The sequence below is a fragment of the Monodelphis domestica genome, chromosome 7 (genome assembly GCF_027887165.1).
Source record: "Monodelphis domestica isolate mMonDom1 chromosome 7, mMonDom1.pri, whole genome shotgun sequence".
Taxonomy (NCBI): Eukaryota; Metazoa; Chordata; class Mammalia; order Didelphimorphia; family Didelphidae; genus Monodelphis; species Monodelphis domestica.
The window spans coordinates 81,239,053-81,265,651 of NC_077233.1; the positions used below are offsets into that span (position 1 = coordinate 81,239,053).

At 34.3% G+C, this 26,599-nt stretch overlaps 1 protein-coding gene across 12 annotated transcripts in view; it reads left to right on the top strand.

Moving 5' to 3' along the window:
- Nucleotides 1-26,599, top strand: part of TNS3 (tensin 3) — a 481,975-nt gene that overhangs the window by 324,964 nt on the left and 130,412 nt on the right. For all 12 annotated transcript variants that reach the window (XM_007500437.3, XM_056804865.1, XM_056804871.1 and 9 more), the window contains 3 exons: nucleotides 6,830-6,959; nucleotides 7,817-7,882; nucleotides 8,646-8,750. In XM_007500437.3, coding sequence (XP_007500499.2) covers nucleotides 6,830-6,959; nucleotides 7,817-7,882; nucleotides 8,646-8,750 — 301 coding nt within the window. The remainder of the gene's footprint in view (nucleotides 1-6,829; nucleotides 6,960-7,816; nucleotides 7,883-8,645; nucleotides 8,751-26,599) is intronic.

A 26,599-nucleotide genomic window follows, 5' to 3' on the forward strand; every position in this document is an offset into this window, starting at 1 on the left:
CAATACTCTCTAAAATAAGCAGCATTATGAAAATTTGAATTCAGATTACTTCTTATTTACTACTTTTATATTACCTGGGAAAAGTATTATGAATTTTGGAGCTGGTTGACAGATTTAACTGAATTATTATAACTGGATTATATTAGATCTCTAGTGTATTTAGACATGCAGTGTATATTTATTTGGTTAATTATCAGTTCTTATGAGGTTCAGTTGAGGTCTTTTCAATTTTACAGACTTTCAGAGTTAATTTAAACCATGAAAAGTAAAATGACTTGCTGAGGGTAAGAAAGCCAGCATTTGTCAGATTTTAAGCTTAAACCTGGACCTGCTCTTTATCTACTACACTATGCTATCTTTCATGAGAAAGAAGAATTTTATTAAATCTTTCTATTTAATATAAAAAAGCATAATTTATAATATCAATAAATAGGTGGCTGTGATATAGTATGAATGGAATTGAATAGAGACAAGAATCTTGGGATAAGTCCTTTGCCCCACTAAACTATGTGGCATTTGGGCCACTTTTCTCTTTGGAGTTCAATTTGCTTATCCTTAAAATGAATGAGGTGAATTAGATGACTTATAAAATCTTTTCCTCACTGTGATTTTTTTAAATGAACTATTTATGTCTCTATAAAGAAGAAATATTTGGGATTATCTATACACTCAGGTTATAGAAGCAAGGTAATATAGCTTTATTAAAGTAGAGAGGAAGGTGATAAATGACTATTGATACATTCAAGTAGAACTAGCAAATGAATTAACAGCAAAAGTATGGGTTCACAGTCATTGAGAATCTTACAGTTTATAAAGCAGTTTTCCCACCAAAATACTGGGTGGAAACTTGTTTACAAGCTTTGGATGACAGACACCAAGAGAGAAGTAACAAGCTGGATCTGGTCTCTGGATCTCTTCCAGATTTCTCATCTACAAGTTGCATATAAATTTCTTTTCCATCTTACATAACTACTGATGGTTTTTATGCTGTCTTTTCTAAATGATCTATGACTTTCTTTTAGTTCCCAGTTTCAAACTACTTCATGGAATGGGTACAGTAAACCTTGTATGTAATGATGCACATATCAGAGCTAGACTATTAGAGCACTTTATTATAAGACATTAGTTTGCTAAAAAAGGATATATTTTTACTTCAAAGATTCATACTCTGTCTATCCATGTAACATCATATGTGATGCTTGTCTATATCTTCCAGTAAATCCTTAGTAGATGACATTATCTTCATTTTGGAAGCATTCCTGTTGAATTTTCCACCCTTTTGTGGAAACTAATGTAACATGTTGGCTCACTCTTTCTCATGCTGAACACTTGCCATATGACTGATCCATCTCTTTTGGAGTCTGCATTTCCTAGGAGATGCACCTTACACTGTTCTGTAAACATCATAATCAGTAGTACACAGAAGCATATCTCTTTTGTGCTTAGGAGTACATAATTCTGATTGCCTGGGTATTATTCTATTCCATAATTCATATTCTAATGTTTCACCAGGATTTTCTTTGCTCTAAAAGATAGGAGCTTTTTAAAAAATCAAAGAGCAGCTTAAGGTCATTTGAAAGTTCATATTAATTTTAAAATTCAATTTAACCTGTTTTCCCCCTCTTACTGAATTCTGAACTGGTTCTCTGTATATTTTTAATACCTGGCCTATACATATGTACTTTTAACTTATTGAACTATTTACCCAATTGCATATCATACAATAAATAGCATTATGATAGATTTAGATGTCTAATGGATCTTAGAAGTCAAGTAGAATGACCTTATTTTACAAATGACTAAACAGAAGTCCTGATAGATGAAGGGATTTATTTAATCTATAGTTGGTAGAACCCCAGGATTCAATCCAAAGTCAAAACTGATGTGCTTTGCAGTTTTTTTAATTCTTTGTTTCTCTTCATTTTGAATTTTTAGACTATTCTTTCTTGTGGTCATGGAACGAATGTGTTCTGGTATTTGACAAAATGTAGAAAGTATTATGCTCTCCCCCCCCCAAAATCCTGACTTTTCAAATCTTCTTTTCTTAAAGAACTCATTTTAATGAATCTTTTGACACTGTGAAATTGCCCCTAAATCTTTCATGTAAAATTCTTTATTGAAAATTTGGAAACCAAAATATGTTAGTTTGGGTTTCTATTTCAAAGATAATTATTTTGATATTTCCCTAACTACCAGTTGTGGTCAATTTCATTTGACCAAATTGTCATATGCTTTATTATTATTATTAAATGACTCCTGCAATTTACCAGGTACTTTGTGTGGGTTATAGACATTTAAAGGAATGAAGACTTCACATCAAACCAAGGTGTGCTAATTTCTACAAGTTTATTTGACAATATTTTTGGTGGCCACTTTGCCTTCAATATCAGGTGACAAAACCTTTAAAATATTAGCTTTATAAGAAGATACTTGGAAAACTCAAAGGATCAAAGTCTTTCTGAAAGTTGTCTAGGTAGTATGTAAAAAAACATCTGAACAAATAAAAATACCATAGCCAAATGAATAATAAGGGAAGAATGTATAGCTCACTCAGTCATCATCAGGGAACATTATCATTGTTTATCATCTTTAAAGAAAGTTCCAGAAATTAAGCAAAAGGTTAGTATTTTCCTTTTTTTTTTTGTTTTTGGCTGCTGTCTATCATAACTTAAATAACTAGCAAACACACTTTGAAAATAGTTCCATAGCAGGTTACTTTATCATTTTCTTCATTCTTTTAATCTTCATGCAATGTAAACTAAGCTTTATTGCTTGGTGCCCATGATATGCATATTGTTCAAGAAAAGAAATATGAACCTCAGCCCTTGTTCTCTAGAAAGCCATATTAAAGATGGGAAAATTATGATTATGAAAAAGTTTGTGACATTTTACAAGGGAAAATGGAATCAAGAGCAAAAAAGAGTAGTAGGAAAGTTAAAGATCATCAGCATTCAGAATAAAAAAATAATTGCTAGGTGAGAGACTGAAGAAAACAATAAAAGGTAAATGAGATTTTATAGAAAAGAGTGTTGGAGAGGAGAGGATTTGAATAGGAGCAGAAATAGTCTTTGACATATGGTTATAGGACCACGAAAGGCCATCTTGTCTAAAAAGAAGTTGAAGTGGGAGAGCAGTAGCACTGGACAGTTAAGTGGCATAGTGGGTATAATACTGTGTCAGGAAGCAGGAAGACCTGGGTATCTGTTCTCCGACACTAGCTGTATGACCCTGGCCAAGTAACTTAACCTTCTTTCCCTTGGTTCCCTTGACTGTAAAATGAACTGGAGAAGGAAATGGCAAACTACTTAAACCCCCCCCCCCAAATAAAAACCCCAAATGAGGTCACAAATAGTGAAGCATGACTGAAACAACTCAATGAAAACAACAGTAAAATAGATTGGGAACAACTTGGTTAAGTGGTAGGTAAACCAATTAGGAAGCCATCATTATGAAGTGATGATGGCCCAGACTAAAGATGGTGGCAGTATTATGAGATATAAGAATCATTTCTTAGAAAGAATTGACAACATATAGTAAATGATTGGCCAAGGAGAATGAATAATAAAGGAAAAGTTACAGATGACCTAATAATTTAAAGTTTAATTGATGAGAATGGTGATGCTCTTAGCAGAAATAAGAATATTGGGACAATGTCCATCTTCTTTTAGAAACTAAAAAAGGTAAGTTCCAGTGTAAGCCTTTGTATAAATCACAGATTCCTCAGTGGCAGCCTGAATTAATAAGATTTTTTTTCTGTAATTCTAGTGTTGCTGTACTTAACATGGATTTCTTTGTTGATTATATTTCTTCAGGGTGTTCATGACTTAAACTTGCCAACCTTTAAGATTTTTCAGTTATAAATAATCTTATATAAGTGTCTTATTTCCTGGGGACTCTGAAAATAAGTGCTTTTCCTTTAGAGTTGGCATGTTGTATCGCTGTGGTCTTGAAGCCAATCACCCAAGGCAATGTCTGCTGTTACTGACATTTGTAATTTTACATACACCTGTATTTAAATCAGATTATTTTGTCAACATGAATCACAATATCTTACCATTAATGGCCTTCATTCTTTTAACTTTCACATTACTTAAGGAATGAATGGAGAATGAATTTTAAACAACAAAAATATTTTATTTAAATTTTTTCTGAACTTACACATCAAATAAAAATGAGCATTTCCATGTACAAATAACAGAAAAAGAGGATTGCACAGGAAATTGATGATGTATTATACATTCCATGCTTTTTCTTTAAAGTACATACTGAATTCAATATATAACTTAAATACTTGCATATATATATTTTGTGTGTATGTGTTTGTGTTTATATGTGTGCACTTTCAGCATATAAGCCTCCTTGTTTATTTCCTTCTGTTCGCTGGGTTTGCAATTTTAAAAAATGGTTTTATTGACTTTCCCCCCAAAACCTTTTTAGACTTTCTCTTCCTTCCAAGTATTCCCATCCTCTCAGGAAAAAAAAAGGAAAAAAAATCTTGCTGGCAAATATGCATAGTTATGGGGAACAAATCCTCACATTGGCCATATCTGAAATTGCCTATTTTATTCTGTTCCTTGAATGCATCACCTCTGTCTCTCTCTCTCTCTCTGAAAGGAGGTAGATTCTATGTTTCATTGCCATTTCTATATCCTTATAGTTGTCCATTTTACTGACTAACATTCTTTCAGAGTTGTTTGAGATTAAACAAAAGTTTAGACTTTGATATAAGAACATGGTAACCCATGTCTAGTTTGAAGAAATCAAGCCCCAGGAAGTATCTTCTGTTTCCTCAACTGTACTCAAATATGTTTGTGATTGACTTTTGATTTAACCTATGTGAAAGAACAGAAGGATCTGGGGCAAATGAATGATAATCTCTATTTATATAGCCAGTGTGCATATTGGCTTTAAGTATATGCAAGTATGACTTTTTCATCAAAGCCCTCCTGTAATCTTATCAGAATTAGGAAAAGAATATCTCTTTGATGTTGTGGTACAGACCCTTATTTCTTGAAGGTTATTTCATTAAAATAAAAACAATTTCCAAATTATACCAAGATAGAAGTGTACCCAAGACTAATTGGCACCATGCATGAATGCTAGGACATGAAATTAAAAAGATCTAAGTTCAAATTTGGCCCCAAATATTAGCTATGTGACCCTAGACTAGTCACTTAACCTTTGTCTGCTGCAATTTCTTTACCTGTAAAATGTGTCTAATAACATCACCTACCTCTCAGAATTGTTGTGATATTCAAGTGAATTAATAGTTGTAAAACATTTTGAAAACTTTAGATTGTTATTATAAATGCTAGCTATTATTATTATTATCATCATGATTAGCTATAATTAATGGAATATATGTTCCTTGCCTGAGGGTTAGCCTGGCTAAGTGTAACATCTTATTACCCAAAAGACTGCAGAATAGATTATTGAAGCATAAATGGATTGTAAGTTTATATAATTTATACAATATATGCTCATGAAATTATAGATTTATTAATTATCAAAGAACAATGAAGTTTCCTTTTTTTAGACTAGGGATCATCCATTGTGAATATATGAAATGGGTTGAAATCAAAACATCAAAAAATTAGTTGCTTTGCAAATAAAGTTCTAAAATTTTGGTCATTCTGGACAGCAATTTGAAACCATACCCAAAGGGCTGTAAAAACTTTGCATACTCTGTGACCCAGCAATACCATTGGTAGGTCTGTAGCCCAGAGATCTAAGATAGGGGGAAAAGATTTACATGTACTACAATATTTATAGCACATCTTTTTATGGTGACAAAGAACTAGAAATTGAAGGGGTGTCCATCATTTGGGGAATGGCTGAACAAGTTGTGATGTGATTTTAGTGGAATGCTAACAGGATTATCATTTTAAAAACAAACAACCCTGGAAAGACATATGAAGTGATGCAAAGTGAAGTGGGCAGAACCAGGATAACATTGTACATAGTAACAACAATAACGGATGATGATCAACTATGAATTACTTAAATGTTATCATCAATGCAAGGAACCAAGACAATTTTAGGGTCTCATGACCAAAAACAGTTATTTACCATCAAAAAAGGAACTGATAGAGTCTGAATGCTAATTGAAGCATGCCATTCTTTATTTTATTTTCTTTGTGAATTGTTCTCTATTATAAGCAACATCTGTCTTCTTTCACAACATATTTATTAGATGATAGCACATATATAATCTATATAATATTGCCTGACATCTAGGGATTGGGAATGGGTGGAAGGGAGGAAAAGAGAACATGGATTACAAAATATAAGAAATGAGTGTTAAAGCTATATGTTCATGGAATCTGGTAAAACAAATAAAATAAATTAAAAGGGTTAAAAATTTAAAAAAATTAGAAAAAATTACTTGATTCTAGCTACCATTTAAATACAGTAAATTTTTATTTGTCTGAGATGGCTTAGGTGAGACCTCCTGAAATGTAAAATCATGGACTAGATGATATTTCACCTTTGAGTCTATGAACCGTGCTCTAGGAGAAAAGTATTAAAATGTCTTATCAAAAGTATCATAATTAAATTATGGCAAGATAGTAACTTACTATCAGAAGGCTTTAAAATAGTTGAGGTGATTCTCAGTAACCTTTCTTTACAGAAGATGGAGAAGGCAACATTTTGTTTTGAACAGGAGGTGTTTACATGAAATCACTGGAAACAATTGATCCACTCGTTATTTATTGTTTGAGAACTTCTCATCTTAGATAGGTGTGAAATTTGCAAATAATAAAAATGATTCCCCCAAAGAAATCTGCTGATGGAGATTTTTCTCTTTTGTTTCTCTCTCTTAACACAGCTGAAATGTTACCACAAAAAATATCGATCTGCCACTCGCGATGTCATTTTTCGCCTACAATTTCATACAGGAGCCATTCAGGGCTACGGGCTTATGTTTAGAAAAGAAGATTTGGATGATGCCAACAAAGGTAGAGTTCTGAAGGCTCTGAATGTTGTTCTCTGCGATGTATATTTGATGTTTGACAGCAGTATGCACAACTAAGAATTGCTAGTACCTCTATTCCTATTGCTCATTTCCTTGGCCCTATGGTTTCCATGTCTGTGTGTTGTTGATGACATGCTTTATTATGAGGATAGTGAAATACTGCCTAGAAAAGAAAGACAGCAGGGACAGTTAGGTAACACAGTGGATAGAATTCCTGGACTGGAATCAGGAGGACCTGGGTTCAAAACTGGCCTCAGACACTTCCTAATTGTGTGACCCTGGGCAAGTCACTTAGCTCTAATTACCTAGCCTTTACTGCTTTTCTGCCTTAAAACTGATATGTAGCATCAATTCAAAGACAGAAGATAAAAGTTTTAAAAAGAAAAGAAAAATATCTCAAAGCATTTTAAAATATAAGTGATTTTATATTTATTCTTTAATTTTAAAATAATATAATATATATTTATTAGAAAGAGGCAGTATGTGATACAGAGCTGGTCTAAGCTTAAGTCATATTTTTGACAATTTTTTTTTATTTGGACCTGGGTTCAAGTTGCACTTTTGACATATGCTGGCTGTATAACCCTGAGAAATTCACTTAATCTCTTAATGCTCCAGATAGCTCTTTAAGGTCCTAAGATTTACTGAATGATTTGCTGTGGGAGAACTTATTGAATTTAGCAGGTTGGGAATGGGGAGGAGACAACTTTCTGCAATGGAAAATAATTATTTCCTTTTTGAAAGATAAGAAATACAAACAATGTATAAAAATAATTCAGATTTTTTTTTCTGTTTTACTTACTAATTTCTGAATGCATTTATGTTGTTCTTTGATTTCAGATGACCGTTTTCCTGATTATGGGAAGATAGAATTAGTCTTTTCTGCTACTCCTGAGAAAATAAAAGGTCAGCATTCAGTGTATGAAAAAAATTCTTATATTTTAAGTTGATTATAAAGTAAAAACTAAAAATAATCGTCCTTTCCCACATGTAATTTTATTCCCACAAAGCTGGAATATACTTAAATGTCAAAGACATTTTTGTTAAATATAAAAGCATTTTCTACTACCATGAATACCCCCAATTCTTTCCTGTACCTCCTTTTTTCAAGTATCACAAAATCTCATTTGGATGGGACATCAGAGATCATTAATCTAACCAACACCCTAAATCATATAATAAAAAGTTCTTTGCCATTTTAAAATCATTTCAGGGAGGTAGAGTGGATTAGGATATTTGGTAAATGCTGGCACTATCACTTTGGATAGTTGACTTTGGACAACTCACTTAATATCCATGGGCCTCAGTTGTAAAATGAGGAGATTGACACCAAATTCCCTTCTGGCCCTAAAGATATGACTTGTGGGGCTGGAGGGGAAAAACAACAAATAAACAAGAACATCCTCCCCTCCAAAAAATCTAAAATCTCTCTGCTACATCCTTAACCTTTGGGCTTTGTGATGTTTTTCTCTTGACTGTCTCAAAAAAATGTGCCCTACCCTCTCTCGTAACATTGATGAGAAGTTACTCAGTTCTGACTCATCTCACCACTTCTACCATTTCTAATGGTAAGCCCACTGGAAATTTTTTCCTCTCACAGAACTGATGATAAAAGAAACTTCTGGCTTCACTTTTGACAGCTTGATTTTGGTTTTGTCCTCTGTCTAAGGATCTGAACACTTAAAGAATGACCATGGAGTGGTTGTGGATTACAACACTGTAGACCCATTGATCCGGTGGGATTCTTATGAAAATATGAGTCCTGATGGGGAAGGTGAGTTAAGTGGTCTTTTATTTAAAATCTTCAAATGGCTTCTCGTTGGGGTGAAATAAATGAAGTAGCTGAAAAGAAGCATAGAGAATTCACTGCCTTTATGAAAACAGATCCACTGCTTATTGACAAACTTAGAAGATTTGATCTCATTTTATTTATAGAACTGGAATCCATAGCAATGCATGGAATAGTCATAGATTTCTGAGAGTTCATGAAAAACATAGTGTTTGGATTTTGGTCAGAGTTTTGAAAAGCTGTAAATAGTGAGTGGCCATCAATGAAGTATACATAGGTACTCCTAAAATTACATGTTTGTGAATTTCTGGGGATCTTTATCCCTTAAAATATCCTCCTTTTTTGTTTAGGTATACAGCTCAGTCTATTATATCTTAAGTAATGGATTATGATTCCTTCTGTAACACAGTGAGCCAAATAAATATTCAGGATGTTCCAAAAAGTCTTAGAGAAATGTCAAGTATTAATATCTTAAAACTACAGTAAGATTTTTGGGACACCATGTATTTAGTACCATGATCATCCATGAAAGCCTTTTGGAGGTATGGCCATATGTTTTTTCCCCTGACTCATCTAGATGCACTCTCAGTTCTCACACACTAGAAACTATGGCATCGCAAGTGGAAACACGGAAAAAACTAAAGGAATGAGGTGACACCACATGCAGAATTTCTTTACAGAAACAAGCAAGAAGGGTATAGAATTCAACAGACAAAAATTACAGCGATTCTTATCTGTTTTAGAATATCATTCATCTCTTGTGAATCACTGGATGAGAATCAGGTTAGGTTGGAAAGAGTAAAGAAAAAACACTTGTCAAATTGCTACTCCCAGGAGTGAAGTAAACAAAAGGGAGATATTTTGTGATTGAACCAAGATATCATAAAGTTGTTCTAGAAGCGGGCAAGAAAGTTCCTGTGTCCCTAGACAATAATATTAGCCACTGGTTGACATGACTGCTTTCTCCTAATGGTGCCCAAAATTGCTCCTTCGGGAGATGGGGATCTTTTACTGAGTGATTAATTCCTTTGGAAACTTATAGACATGACATGATAAATATGTCTATATGGAATGCAAGTAATTGTTCTTTTGGATCTCATCCTCTTGTCTAGATGAAGCAAAATTGGATTAGGACAGTGATGGCAAACCTTTTAGAGACTGAGTGCCCAAACTGCAATCCTCATGCCACATGTGAGCCCCATCCCTTACCCCAGAAAGGGGAGAGAGGAAGCTCTCCCATTGGGTTGCTGGGCAGAGAGGTGGGTGATGTGAGAAATATCCTCAGGTGCCATAGAGAGGGCAGGGGAGCAGCCCCTTCAGGCAAACATGCCATAGGTTTGCCAACACTGGACTAGAAGTAGGTATTAGGAATATTGGTTTCTAGTCATTGTCATTATCATCATCATCCCTGGGAGGGAGACAGTGTATGAAGTTTTTTGTGCTAGTAAACTCTCATGGAATGCTAGATAGAGACTTACTGATTTACACGAGTTGATTAAAAGAATATCATTATATTTGGCAAAACACTTGGTGTCATCATCATCATCTTCAGAACTAGCTTTGTTGTTTGGTTCTTTCAGTCATCTGAATCTTCATGAACGCATTTGGGGTTTTCTTGGAAAAGATACTGCAGTAATTGGCCATTTCCTTTTCCAGCTCATTTTACAAATGGGGAAACTGGGGTAAACAAGGATAAGTGGTTTGCCCAGGGTCAGATAGCCAGTAAGCATATCATCACAAATTTGAACTCAGGCAATCCTGACTTCAGTCCTGGAACTCAATCCATTGTACTACCTAGTTGCTTTATCATTGAGTACTTTAAGGTTTGCAAAAATACTTTACAAACCCAGTGGAATTACTCGTTGGCTATGAGGGAGAGGAGGAAGAGAGGAAAAGAACATGAATCATGTAACCATGGAAAAATATTCTAAATAAATTAATTAAATAAAAATAAAAAAACAAATAAATAAATAAAATACAAATTTTCAATTCTTAAAAAACAAAACACTTTACATGTTCTCTTATTTGATAACCCTGGGAGGGAAGTGATTTTATTGTCTCTGTTTTATAGATGAGGAAACTGAGAAGAATTCATATGACTTACCCAGGGTCACACAGCTATGTCTAAGGAGGATCTGAATAGGTTCATCTCCCTTTCTACTGTTCCTTATTATTTTTTTTTGTTATTGTTATTTAGAGTTATCATGGAACAGTGAATAGAGTGCTGGGCTTGGGGTGAAATTCTGCTTCTGATAGGCACAATATGACCCTGGTTATATGACTGTGGATATGTCATTTAATCTTTTTCTGGATCAAGTAACTCCCTATCTATAATGTCATAGAAAGACATGTGCTGTGCTGGTAAAGTTTCCTATGTTACTAAAGTCATAGATCCTTCCTATTGTTTTATTGTTATAACATTCCCTTATTCCTTGTGTTTAGAGAATTGAATATCTCCCCTTCATGGCCATTCTTGATTCTTAACATCAAGCAAAAATATCTTCTATTTGGCCATTATTTGAACAGGAATGCAGGAGATCCTTGTTCCACCCTTTTCCAGAATTCTAGCTGCATTGCTCACTTAGATCCTAGAAGGGAGACAGGATAGAAAGTATTTAGTATTGGTGAAAGGAGTGCATTCATGTTGTATTGGGCAGAAACTCATCAATTTATTCAGGCTGTTTAGAGGGATATCATTACATTTGGCATAATATTGCTACAGCCAAGTCATGAATCATGCGTATTTAGAATGAGGGAATTCTCTGCTTTAGGCCCAGAGCAAGATCTTTTTTTTTTCTTTTGTATTTTGTATACTTAGAGTGATGCCCTGATTTAAATATGCTTCCTTGAAAAAATATATTTTTTCTTTTCGTCATTCCACACAGATAACTCATAGGTCATAGAAGCAAAGGTCATAGTCTTTTGAATTACATATATTTAAACTAATAAATTAGAGATCATCTAATCCAGTCCCCCAGTTTTAGAGGCATTTGTTGAGTAGCATGTGTCACAGTGCTTGGAGAAATGCACTCCAAGTTAAGAGCTCTGAACCCGTATCCCACCTTGAGCATTCTTAAGACATCAGAGAGTGCCATGGCTTCAATGCCTAGTTCTGAATTAGTGCTTAAGACATTTCTGTTGTACTCCTTATGTATGGGCCTGCCTATGAATTGTGTTAATGTTTCACAAAGATAATCTACAAAGACCTGAAGGGGTGGCAATCTGTCTTTTTGGTGGTAATACTACACCAGGGCAATCAGGAACCTTCCAATTATTAAAGAAAAATAAACCTCCACTTTACCCATAGCTCTTAAAGAAAAGTGGGGAATGAGTATTCTCTTCAATACTCAGAATGGGGGAATGAACATATATGCACTGGTGAGGTCTAAACCAATTACTCAATTGCTAGCAATAGGAAACACTTAATAAATACTCTGTCTGTCTACCTAACTATATATTTCCCTAGCTATCTATCTTTCTATTGCTATCTCTATCATCTATCTATTTCTACCTCTATCATTCATTTCTCTGTTGCTATTTCTATTTTATCTATTTTGTTGTTGTTCAGTCATTTTTCAGTAGTGTCTATCTCTTGGTGTCCCCATTTGGAGTTTTCTTGGCAAAGATACTGGAGTGGTTTGCCATTTCTTTCTCCAGCTCGTTTTACTCATGAGGAAACTGAGTCAAACAGGATTAAATGACTTGGCCAGGATTACACAGCTAGTAAATGTGTGAAGCCAGTTTGAATTCTTGAAGAGGAGTTTTCCGGAGTCCAAGCTTGTCGCTCTATCCACTATATCATCTAACTTTTCCTCTAATCTCTTTTATCAATTTCTTCTATATTTCCTTTCTTCCTTGCTTCCTTCCTTCCTTTGTTCCTTCCTTCTTTATTTCTTTCTCTTTATCTCTCATTCTTTCTTTCCTTCTCTCTTACTCTCTACCTCTGTTTTTCTCTTTAAGGGAAATTTGCTCTCTCTTTTGACGTCTGATTTGCTTATATTCTTTTTCCTTTTTACCTTTAACTGCTGCCACCTTATGAGTATTCCCTGCTTTGAAATTTAAGCTTAAAGGATTTGGAATATCAGAGAGAGAGAGAAAAAAAAAGATGAGAGAGAGATCTGCCTCCTAATGATGAGATGAAGTTCCCTTTTCATTTCTTTTCTATGCCTTTCCTCAGCCTTTCTCATTTCCTTGGCATTTAGGTGGTACAGCAAATAGAACCTTGGACCTAGAAACAGTAGGATCTGACTTCAAATCCCATTTCAGACATTGACTAACTGTGGCCTTGAACTTAACTTGTGTTTGTTTTCAGTTTCTTTATCTATAAAATGGGGGAGAAAATAGCACCTATGTCCCAAAAATATTATGGATATAAAATATTTTAAAGTGTTTTTTAAATTTAAAGTGCTATATAAATGCTAACTAATATTCTTGTTATTGTTTTCCTTTTGAAATCCCAAATCTTGCTTCATTTCTTTCATTATGAATGTAACATGCTATCTTATATTGTCGCTTTACTACTTTACATACATAGTCTTTCTTCTCAACTCCATGGTAAGTCCCTAGAAAAAGAAAGAAAGAGTAGCTCAGTATTTCACACCACTAGGACTTCCTGTAGATGTTTGTCAGTGATAACAATCTTCTTACTGAAGAAGCAGCCAGGCCAGATTGCAGTGTGCCTGGTGACTTCCTCTTCTCTATGAACTGGAATGAGAATTTATTAGTGATATTTCAGGAGAGAAAAGTATCATTTCAATTTCTGTTTTATTTTTAGTTTTGGAATGAGAGGAGGAACTGTGGCATAATGGGTAGAGTGCTTATCTTGAGATAGGAAAACCTGAATATGAATCCCATACCATCAAGTATGATTTATAACCTTTGTGACTAGGCAAGCCCTTTTGTTCTAGTCTATGCCTCAATTCCCTACTGCTTATCTACTAGGCCATAAAGGATTGAGCAAAGGGTGTAAATATTATGTCGAGTTAATTATAAAGAGAAAATGACTGATCCTTCCTCTGCATATTGGAATGAGATTTAGTTATTTCCATGATTCAAGATTTGTAAATTTGAGCTTTTGGGAATCATTTGGTCCATTGTGTTTGTCAGAATTTGACATTTTGCCTTGCTGCAATAATGAAGGATATCTGTATTATTTACAATTGGACTTTGTAGCAAAGGTCCAATAAAGAAGTACCCAACTGTCAAAAATATAATATTACTTGTTATTAGCACCATATATCACTTTTTATCCTTCTACCTTCGCTATATCTATCGTAGCAAACTTCTTTCTCATTGTGAACCTACTCATATGTACTTCTTTAGGAAGAATTTTAAACTTTTCCACTTTAATGACCTTATCCATATTGGCTCAGTGCTGCTTTCTTTGTAGATACTTTTTTCTCCTTGGTGAAAACCACTCATTGATGTTCAGGAATGTATCCATGCCCTATTATCTCATTAAATGTTAGTCTTCTGTACCTTCATTCGCCCCCTCTTATTCAATCTCAAGTTAATAGCTATTAAACAGAGAATTTCCTTGTTGGGTAGTGAAACACTTGCTTTTCCAATGGGCCCCATTCAGTGTTGCAATCCCAATGGTAGGTGGGACTGCTTGGATTGGTTGCTTTTAAAAGGAATGCCAGCATCTCGCAATTAGAGCAGAGTAGAGCCCTTTCTGGGGAGCTCCCTTTTAACTATATTTTTGATGAAGAAAGCAACTCCAGCTTTGGTTTTTCAGTATGTGTAAAGCTTTGAAAAATAAGGTATGCCAAGCCAAAAGAAGTTTGTTTTCCATTGAAAGGCAGTGAGTTACAACAGTTTCTTATTCCCTGAATGCTGTGGGTGATGAAAACAGAAACACTGAATTACTGGATTTCTACTGCAGAAATTATTGCCAGTTTGGAATCATGCCTTTTCCCTCCATCTGCCTTCCCTCTTCGGCAAAGGACTCCCTCTTTTTATCTCATAATGTTACAATTTACTTTTGTTAGGAAGAGACTGATGTTAAGACAAGCTAGTGTGGGCAAAGCTTTATAAAAGTCTCATTGTCACAGTAGTAATGAGGACATTTTATTTTGGCTTTCTTATTCATGGGAAGAGTCTGCTGATGTATCTTTGGGGGGGTTGGTTTAATTATGTTTATACTTTGTGTTAAAACACTAAAATGAGGTTATATAAGGACTTTTACATTTAGAAGGGGGTTCAGTGGCCATCTAGTCTAATGGTGTCAAACTCAAATAGAAATATATCCTGCTGGCCATATCTCCCAGTTCATTTTATTTATTTATTTTAATCTTTACCTTCTGTCTTAGAAGCAATACTAAGGCTGTATGACAATACCCATATGACCAATAGAAGAAAAAAATGGAATCTCATTAATGCCAATAAGCCTTGGATCAAAGCTTTTTTTCCCCCCTCCCTGCTTAACATTTTGCCATTGCAGTGCCATATTGTGGCACTGAAGATGAAATAATCCAAGACAGAAGAACAGTAAGAGCTAGGCAATTGGGATTAAGAAATTTACCCAGGGTCACACATCTAAGGAAGTGTTCTAGGTCAGATTTTAACCCAGTACCTCCAGTCTCCAGGCATGGCTCTCTATACACTGATCCACTTAGCTGCCCTTCAATTACTTTTTTTTTTTAACCCTTACCTTCCATCTTGGAGCCAATACATAGTATTGGCTCCAAGGCATAAGAGCAGTTGACTTGCCCAGGGTCACACAGCTGGGAAGTGTCTGAGGCCAGATTTAAACCTAGGACCTCCAATCTCTAGGCCTGGCTCTCAGTCTACTGAGCTACCAGCTGCCCCCTCAATTACTTCTAGTTAGCCTGTACTTTGAGTGTTAGGTCTTGAGTTTGACACTTTTGATCTACTCCTACTCATACCCTCAAATTCTCAGCAGTATTGCTGAGAATAGATCAACTCTACTTTTTTTTAAAGACTTCCAATGTGGATAATCCTTATATCAACTCAAGCAGCCCATTTTTCTAGATAGCTATTATTGTAAGAAAAATTTTTCTTAATATTTACCCTAAAGTTGCCTCTTTGCAACTTCTACCCCATTGCAACTAGTTCTGCCATCTGGAGCCAATTTTCTGACAACCCTTCAAATATTTGAGGAGAGCTATCATCTTTCTCCTCTCCCCCCCCCCCCAATAACTATCTTTCTTCCTCTGTAGGGTCTATCTGGGGATTTATCATTAATGAAGGACAGTCCCTACCATTATTCACAAAGCTATTATTCTGAAGAGTCCCTAAAGGATGACACGGTCTCTTTACTTTTGTCCTATATTTGATTAAATAGAGCTCACATACTAAAATGGTAAGAATAGTCTTAGCTTCATTAACAATTTCCACTTGGAGATCAAAATGATAGAATGACTACAAGGGCCATGGAAACTCAACTCCTGTGCTTATGGGAACTCATGACTTATTCAGCTGGGCTCTATTGATGCTCTATTTTATTTTAAGTATGACAATAGCCATATGACCAGTAAAGGAAAAAATGGAGTCTCATTAATATCAGCAAGATCTAGCTTAGTGCTCTTTTTCTCCCCACTTAACAGTTTGCCATTCTAGTGCCATTTTGTGACCCTGGAAATGAAAATGAAATAGACTCATCTTTCAGGTTGAATCAAGTTTTGTTTACAAAGTTTGTGTATATTCTTCTCATTTTTATGCCATTTTGTTGTTTTTCAGTCATGTCAGAACTCTTTAGTGTTTTCTTGGCCCAAGAAACTGGAGCATTTTTCCATTTCCTTCTCTGGTTCTTTTAATAGATGAGAAAATGAAACAAATAGGATTAAATGACTTCTCCAGGGTCATACAACTAAGTGTCTGATGACAGATGACACAAAAAGATGAGTCTTCCTGACTTCAGACCTGGCATTTTATCCACTGTGCCACCTAGCTGCCTCTTTCATACCAGCCATGTTCATTTTATTTGCCACCTCATTGAACCCTCACTTGAGACAAATGAATGCAGTTAATCAAACCTAAATAACACAGCAACTGTGTCTTACAGTATATCTTATTTTTGGTACCCATATATTTCCAAATTTCTACTGTTTTCTTTGATCAAATTTAATCATTGTTATTCATCAGTATCTGACTATCCCTTTCCTCCTTTACATGTTTAAAGTAATTGTAATTATTATTCTCTTATTTCTATTTATTTAATTTTGTATCAATTCCTACAAATCTTCCATTATCTCCTTAAGTTTTTCATATTCATTTTTTAATCATATGGGACTTTCTATAATACCTGACATAGTATACTTAATCAATCCTTGTTAATTAAGTGACTAGTACAACAATATTCCATTATGTTCATATAACATAGTTTATTCAGTCATTCTTAATTATTGCATAACCTATATACTTTGTTTTCTTCTACCAACAAGTGTGGAAGAGTTGTGATATTTGACTTGAAGAGTTATGGCATTTATGGTACCTTTCTTTCAGGTCAAACAATAAATGTCTCTTCACAAGTTGTTGACCCTTTATAGCCATCCCTAAATCTGGGGAAATGTCATCTTTCTTCGCCTTCCATTATGGCTTAAAGAACTGCTGTTTTTCTCATGAGCTTGAGAGGTGAAAGGATTGTCATTCTTTCATTCTCCAGTGCCTTTTGCTTGACTTTCAAAATCAAAGATAGGATCCTTTCCCTGTTTGAACTGGAAAAGAACAATAACTTTTCTTATCTTTGAAGAGATTTATAGGATAAACTGGCCTGGCTTTGGCAAATTCTGGGTAAACAGGCATAAACAAAGGAATTAATAGCTACTGAAGGAAATGCTCTACAACTTGCTGAGAAGGTGTCTGTATGAGGGAGTTTTCTCATCCAAGAATTCCCAATAGCAATGAAATTATATGTCCAGTTCCAGTTCCAATCGAAAAGAAAATCATGAAGAAAAAGAATATGGAAGTGAAAGGTTTTAAATGTGAACTACAAATATACCAGATGTCTTAGTAAGTTGAACTCATCTGAGCCTGGAATTAACCAAAAGTTTAAATTACAGAATGCTTAAATACATTTGCCCTTGAATAATTTTGGTCTTGCAGTCTACCCTTGAAACTTTTCCCTCTGAGACAGGTTTCTTATAAATATTATAAGCTGGTTCATTATGCTGATGTTGTCCTGTCTATATAGTCAGGACTATGTCCTAAGCAAGCCTTGATTGAGATATATTGACTAAAAAGCTGATGTGAGAAGAGACATTCTGTACCCATATTCTGAAAATGTAAATCCTTTTTTCATTAATATTTTCCACCAGTTAAAAGGAGATGACTTTTCTTGCTGTGCTTTAAAGTAGTGGAGTATGATTGAAGAACAAGGCTGCTTTTGCTTCTTTAACTGGGACTGCTAGCTAGCCAAAATTTCATTTAAAACAAAATTTTATTAAGACTTGACATAGTTCACCTTCCATCCTCTGATTTGAGCTGTTTTAGAAACGCCATTAAAAATAGATCTGTTTTTTTCTCCATGCTATTTTGAAGAACACATGTGTAAGATCAATAAGGTTTTTAAAAAGTTTCTTGAAACTTTCTTTTTTTATATCATTAATTTATTTCACATTTCTTTTCCCTAGTTCTGAGGTAAGTTTGAGCTTGAATACTGGGCCTAAAGTCAGGGAAGACTAGAGTACAAATCTAGCCTCATCCATTTACTAGTTTCTCTTGGACAAGACATACTCTTTCTTCCTTAGTGTCTTTATCTATAAAATTGGGATAATTATGTCACAGGGTTGTCGTGAGGATAAAATGAGATAATATTTATAAAAAGTTCTTAACACGTTACATGGCACAGAGTAGACACTATTATAAATGGCATTTTTAAAATTATTTTTCTCTTTCCTTCTCTCTACCTTTCCCAAGGCTTTTGTATTTTTAACATACTTAGCATAATGAATGGCACATAATAGACTTAATAAATGCTAATTCCCTTCCTTCTTGTTTAAATGAACAGGATTTCTGAAATCATAGAAACTCAAATAATGGATTTGTTATTTATATTAGGACATAAGAGGGAATGTTGAAGAATACTTTTATACTAAAATAGGTCACAAGAGAAGTAAGATTCTCTGTTTTGACTGAGAGCTATATAGGTGATTGTCTACAACATATGATTCTATTTATAAAAATACTTTGTGTTCAGAAAGCTACCCTAAATGTGGATTCACTTATCTTAATACCATAAATGCAGGAATCACTATTCTTACTGTTGTTGCTGTGGATTTTTCCTTCCCCCTCAAACTGGCCTATGCCTTTCCTTACCACTCAATCCCTCATGCTGCAATTGGTAATTTAGATGTGTTGCCCAACTACCCTCAAACCTCTCGCCAACCACTGCAATCAATTCCCACCTATCATACTGTTTCTTTCTCATTTTTTTTTCCACATTGGAACATGTCTCACTCTTCTTACTACTCACCTCCTTTTACCTTATTAACTCTTATTCAATACTCCTATATGACAAGAAGAGTTTCTATCTTCTGCTTCTCAGAGACAATCTTTTCCTTGGAGCCAAATCCCTTACCATTCTCATATCTCAACCCATTCTGAAAATGACAAATAATCTTTTCAAAAGTGCTTGGCACATAGTAGACTTTATGTAAATACATAGTCCCTTCTTTTTTCTTAAGTCATCACTCTTAATTCATTTAAAAATAAATAATATAAGTTAAATAGAAATAGGTGGATTGGCTCAGAAAGCTAGCATCATATTTCTTTTTACTAATTCTGTTTTCAATAAATTTTTACTATAGTTATTGAAGAAAGCAGAAACTATTGCCAGGGCCCCCTTTGGGAACACAGTTCTTTATCTATTTCTTCCTTGGGAGCTATCTATATCTGAAATCCTAAGCATAAAGAATTCCAAAGGACTGGGAAATAATAACTGTGTGTCAAGAGGTCAGTCATAGGTATATTAGTAATACTCATCTGAGAGCTTTGTAATCCTTTTGGCTTTGCCCATGTGAGAAATCATAAGGTTCTTAAAATTAAAATCAATTCACTCTCATAAATTTAACATTACAAATAAACTTTCATGTTTTCCCATTTCAAAATGGTGGTTCAAGAGGAGAAGAAGTGAAAGGAATAAAGAAAACAGTGATGAGGAACAATCTAGGAATCACCTTCTTTCTCTGTATAGAAGGTGGGGTTAACTCTATTTAGTCTGGCTCCTTAAATAGTTTCTACAAAAGAGGGAGTAATTATGAAAATTGCTCTTCTCCCCACATAGTTTCTTTGAACTCTGGGGAAAGGAAGAGTGACAGAAAGCCATAGAACCTAACCACATCATCACATCTTCAGACCTTGGGGGCACCTCCCTTTTACCTTTATTCTGCTGGATACCAGTCTGCCTCTTCTTGGATAATAACTCACACATAAAGCATTTTAAAATTTGGAAAACAATCTCCTCATGACAACTCTGTAAGAGATATAATATAAATAATATTCACTCCATGCCAAAAAGAGACAGCATGGTGTTATTAATAGAGATCTGGTCTTGAAGGATAGAAGACCTGTGTTTGAGTTCTATTTCAGGTACCAACTGGTTATTGGGAACTTGGGAAATCAGCCCTCAGTGTCTCAGGAAATACTGTAAGATTAAGTGGCAGAGTAGAAATTGATTAGCATTATTAGAAGGAATTTCTTCATTGGAATCATAGATTTCATCTTGGAGAAAAGCACATACACCCACACAAAAGACAAAAACCAAGAAGCAGATAAGGAAACTGAGACTGAGAGGTTTGACTTATCAGTGGTGAACAGAGAAACTGCATATCTAAAATCTCCCAACTCTGTATCTAGCATTTCCTCTATCCCTGCTGATATCCATTGTGCTGAGATTTCCATAATTAAAGGTAATGCAACCTTCAGAGTAATTTTATTTGAGCTGTTATCTGATGATCTTAAAACAGAAGATCTTTCAAACATACTTCTATTAATTTCTGCTACAAGCAAGTTCAAAAAGCACTGCCTTTATTTTTTTTTCTTTAATTATAATTTTTAGGTTCATAGCTCTAGAGGTGGAAGGGAGCACAGAGAATATCTAGTCTGACCCCTTCATTTTAGAAGTGAGGAACTGATAGCTAGGGAGTATAAGTGATTTATCCAAAGTAACATAGACAGATAGTTAATAGTAATTATCTAAAGTAGATTTTGAAATCAAGTCCTTAGACTTCATAACCAATGCTCTTCCCACTATTTCATTATGCCTAAATTTCCTGAAAAAAGTATATGTGTGTATGTAAGTATGCATATATATATATATATATTATTTTTATAGTTACTTGGAATATACTATATACATATGTATAAATGTTTTAATGTATTTAAAATATTTGTCATGAAGAAATTCCATTTTACTTATGTGGCATTTGTTGCAATCTATAGCAATCTTCAAATTCATTGCACTTACAGCTTGGAGAAAGCAAAAACAAAAAAAGTATGGCCTTTAAAATTGAAAATGGCTCTTATAAGGGAAGCATATTACCCCAGAATGCCATTTTTGTGTTGTTTCTCCTGAAGAACTTGTACAAGAAACAGATAAAGTAGGCAGCCATCTGGAGGACAAGGTTAATGAAGGAGAAATAGGGAAACACTTTTTAATTACACTTCAAGAATATCCATGTGTGTGTTTTCCTTAAATTGTTATATTAAATAGTATTTTTGCAAATGATGTTATCCTTAGCCTACAGAAGTCAAATCCCATGTGTTTAAAATGAAGGCTTAAAGCTTTTGATCTTCTACAACAGACAATTCTGAAACATCAGATGCTTTTTTCAGTTCCATTTTCCTGAAATGACTCTGTAGTAAGACTATGATGAAACATAACCATGTTTGAAGAGCAAGATGAATATGTTGATTGCCTAGAGATCCCATATTCTTAACATTAAGGAAATGAAAATTCCTATTATCTTTGGGCATGGCTTATGAGAGCTTTATTTCTACTCTAAAAGTTTAGCTTTATAATTTTTTTACACATTTCATGTTTTTAATAGTTAACACCATGAGTAGAAAATATGCTTTCTTTTTATTTTTAAAGGTGTCTCCTCAGGCCTCATAAACCCATTCACATTTATTTGTATGTATTTCTTTGCATGCTGTCTTCCTCATTAGATTGTGAGCTCCTTTTGGCCTTTATATTACTGTGACTTAGCTCAGTTGCTGAAACACAGTAGATACTTAATAAATGATTATTGATTGGCATACTAAGATCCCAAGACTCAAGTAGAATTGTTTCAAATAATTCATATCAAGTAGTCTTGATATGTTGTTGGTTCTTAAACCCAAAGGCTTTATATGTTGAATTTAAGCTTATCATTTAAGTTTGTGTTTATAACAGCAAAAAACAGGATTCACATGCTTTTATCTGTTTGAAAAACACTCTCCTCTACCTATTCCCTTTCCCCAGTTTCTCTTAAAGTCACATCATAGGGTGTTATATTGGAGGGAAAATGTATAATTAGAAGATGATTCACTGATGCTTTTTTAAAAAAGTAAAAAGAGGTTCGAGTAGCAAAGTAGGTATTAAAGTTAGTTCTAAATACTATGGGTAAGGTAAGAAAAACCCGATACTGACTTATAGTGAGTTCCTATTCTGTACATGATTTGGATTATTACTACTCCTATTCCATTTTCTCTTCAGCATACAGCTAAATAAATATCTACATTATATGGTCTGCTGTGCAGTTATTCCATTTTGTCCAGAAGGCAACAATACTGGCTATAATCATTTATATTCTTGTTAACTAAGTTGAATTTGAAGTCCATTCTATGTTTGCTTCTCATTTCTAATACTAACTGTTCTTAGATATCAGTGAAATTCGGCAGTCTTTCAATAGCTAAATTTCTTCCAATTTGCAAAGTTATACTTAGCTATCTATGAAAGGCTGTGTAAATGTGTAACCATTAGCCTCTTCAGGTATTGCCTTTTTCTTCTGTACAGAGAAAAGATCATACTTGATGAACTCTGTGGCCTCTTTTAGCTCTAAAACTATGTGGTCCGTTAGTACTTTCATTGGCTTTGATGAATGTCAGCTGGCATTTTGTTTGATGGCAATAAAACTTACAAGAATTTTTATCAATCATCTATTCCAACTTTTTTTTTTTGTATAGCAGAAAACTGAGGTCAGAAAATGTGAAGTGACAAGTTTACACTTTCTTTTACCAATGACACAGATATTCAGATATTCTTAAGATGAAGGATCCCAAGATAGAAAATGTTTTATCTCATTAGATGTGGCTGCAGCATATAATCACTAGAATCCAATTAAGTTGAAATTACTATATGAAATTCATTTTGTGGTCCAGTACATAGTATGGAAAATAAAAAGCCAGAGATATTCAAAAACCTTTCTTGTTATGACATTAGAGTGAACCTTACCAGCTATCAAACATTTTGCCAGGGCTTCTAACAAAAGGAAAAATGTACCAATAGCATCCTTTATCCCTAACCCTCATCATCTTCTTTCAGCTGAGCAATGTAGGGGCCCCAAGGCAATGGAAGCAAGAGTAAAAGAAAGGCTAATTAATTATTAGAAACTCTTTTAGATAGTTGTGCTTAACTTTTTAGAGAACATGACTTATGGGGATATTTCTTTGAGTATTTTTTAGAAAATGTTTTCTACATTAAACTAAAATATATGAAAATAAATCTTTAAGAAGCAAAAATAGTTTAAAACTATAAATCAGTATGAAACACTGCATTTATGTAGTATATTTGTTAAAAACTTGATGGTGTGATGGAAAAAGCATGGGCTTGGAAGAAAAGATTCCCAAATTCACATCTTTGATCTGCCACTTATTTATTAGCTAACTGACTCTTAGCCTCGCTGAACTTCAGGTTTCCCATTTATTCAATAAGGATAATAGATTACATAATAGCTTAATGTATTTAAGCTCTGATATTCTCATGATTCTTAAAATTTCCTGAGCTTGAGTTTTCTCATTTGTTAAATGAAGCAGCTAGACTGAATGATCTCCATTTTTTTTTCTTGTTCTATTATCATATGACTTCATTGTATTATTTATATTCATTGGTGATAAAACCAAGTCCCTGAATGATGAACAAACTTGGTTATCTGTCCTAGAATAATTTTGAATTGATTTAAGTAACAATAGTTCCCCAAGTCCATTTCTATACATAATATAAAACTTATTGAGATTTTCTGAACAGGTATTTCTTACAAGAACAACCTTGCCATGTGTCCATGACTGTAGTCCCAAATATCTTGGAGACTGAATTGGCAGATCTTTTGAGCTTGAAAGTTTTGATGTTCAGTGGCCTAAAAGAATTGGGCATCATCAATTAGTCTGACACATTGACCCCTTGGATCTGGGGACCACCATACTGCCTAAGCGGAGGTGAATTTGCTCAGGTTAGAAGTGGAGTTAGCCAAAGCTCCTTGTTAACAATAGTGAACTTGAGCCCAAGAATACCCCTTCCAGGTTTGGGGAAATAGGAAAAATACAGTCTTTTGTTTTTATGTCACTTTTTCCCTCATATTATTCTCTCTCCTTAACAAATAAAACTATCCTTATAACAAAAAATAAAAACTAATCAATACATTAAATAAGTCTGACAGTATTTATAGTTTTCCATATCCCTTAGTGAATAATACCTCTAAAAAGGGATGGACATATATTTTTTCTCATCTCTTTTGAGGGGACCTATCTCTGTCATTATAGTTACATGGTTTTATTTTTTGGCTAGTGTTCTTTCCTATTAAATTATAGACATGATATTTTATTTCAACTTTCTCACAGGTCTTTATGAGCTATCTTTCTTTGAATTTCAGTATGTCATTTGGTAGTAATTACTAGATTATAAATTTCTCAGAATGTGGGCTATACATTAGGCCATATCTTAGGAATGAATCTGTACCTTCCCTAACTCCTAGCATTTTTTATCACAATTTCTTCATTTGTAAAATGAGGATATTGAAATATATATGTGTATGTTTGTATGTGTACTGACATGTTTTGAGGGCCTAATGAGAATATGGATTAAAGTGTTTTATAAATCATTAATTTTTAAAATAAATTTAGTTTATAAGTATAGTTTCTCAATGTAGAGGCAAAAACAGGAATTTAGAGTTGGAAGGCATGGGTTCAAGGACTGATTCTGCCACCCTAATAGCTTTGTGATCTTGGCCAAGTAATTTAATCCCTTTGAGCAGTTCAGTTCCCTCATCTGGAAAATGAGGGGTTGGATGAGGTCATATTTGAAGTCCCTTTCCATTATAAATCTATTATTTTATTGTTTGTAAAAAAAATGAGTTGTTCCAAATGATATATAGGGTCTCTTTAGCTTTTGATATTATGTTGTAAGTGTTTTATGATTGTATGAATGAATGAAATTCAAAAATAAACTAAGGAATGAAGAGACCAAGGTCACTGAGCCAGTTGGTGGGCATCCAAGAAATAATACACAAGTCTTTAGAAAAAAAATGTATAAGCAAGTTTTAACTTGTGAACATTAATCACTTTTACCTCTGGATGCAATCTGGTCATGCCCATTTCCCCAGGAATGTTAAACAGTGATTTGAAATGACTACAGAGTTTATGAGAGTTATGAAAAGTCCAAGTTCCATATGACCCCGTCTTACATTTTTTCCTTCCCTTTTCTTTAAAGTTGAATTTAGAGCTCAGCCTCTTAATGCAGATGAACTTAAAAAAAAAACATACAGACACAGACACACAGAAACACACACACACACATATGTAAAAATGCTGTACTGGATTCCTTCCATTCCCTTCTCAACCTACCCTACCTATTCTACCTCCTTCCATCCTTAACCCCACCCTCTACAATCTATTTGCCACAGTACAACTGTGCTCAAACCATAGTTCTGAGGAATGAGGTTCAAACCACAGTCAGGCTTGAGGCTTATTGACAGGAGTTGATGATAACCTCCACACACATTCCAAGAACTGGCATTTGGCTCCCTCAGCAACCACAATTGTTTCCAGAGCCTACAGTGTCAGACTAACTCTTCTGTTGGAACAGACAAGCTAAAGGGGTTTCAAGTGTCTGAGTGCAATGAACAATAGGATGCAGTCTTAAAAGGGTTGTTCTCATCGCATTAGGGGGCCTGCGCCAACATTGGTAATTGTACTGCTGATGACTACAAGTTGGGTCAAGAAGAGTCTAACCATTTATATGTGTGCATGCGCCAAGAGCATGCAAAGTGTTGGCTCAAGATGTGGAATCACGACTGAGAGAGTTTTGGAAATGGGATATCAAGTTTCTTAAACTCAGATGTTGCTGTTTGGAAGATCACTTTGAAGAAAAGAATTTTTAAAAAGAATTTCTTAATTGGTTTATCAGATTGAATTTATTATCACAACCCAGATAGTAAAACTATTTTATAGAATTCATTTATTTTTGCTAATATATAATATTGATTCTATAATGAAATGTCATTATTTTTAGCCTTTAGACAGTTTTCTTTTGCATCATTTCCTGAGATATTTTGGATGAGAAGCACATCATTAAAATAATGAAATAGTTAAATTCCTGGTTGATCTGGTTTCAAATCTTAGTTTACTATTTCCTATTGTGTAAGCATGGGTTAGTTGCACATCTTCTCTTTCATACCATTACCTCCTCTCTGGTCCAGTTCCCCTAGAATGACTAAATGACCTATAAGATCCATTCTAGCCCTACGTTTACGATTCTATGATCCTAAGTCACTTAGTGATCATAGAATTTTAAATAGAAAAATCAGAAACTTTTTAAATTGGAAGAGAGAATAGAGACTACATTTTAGTATCTAGGACAGTCCCCTGCATGGTGTATGGACTCTTTCTACAACCTATCT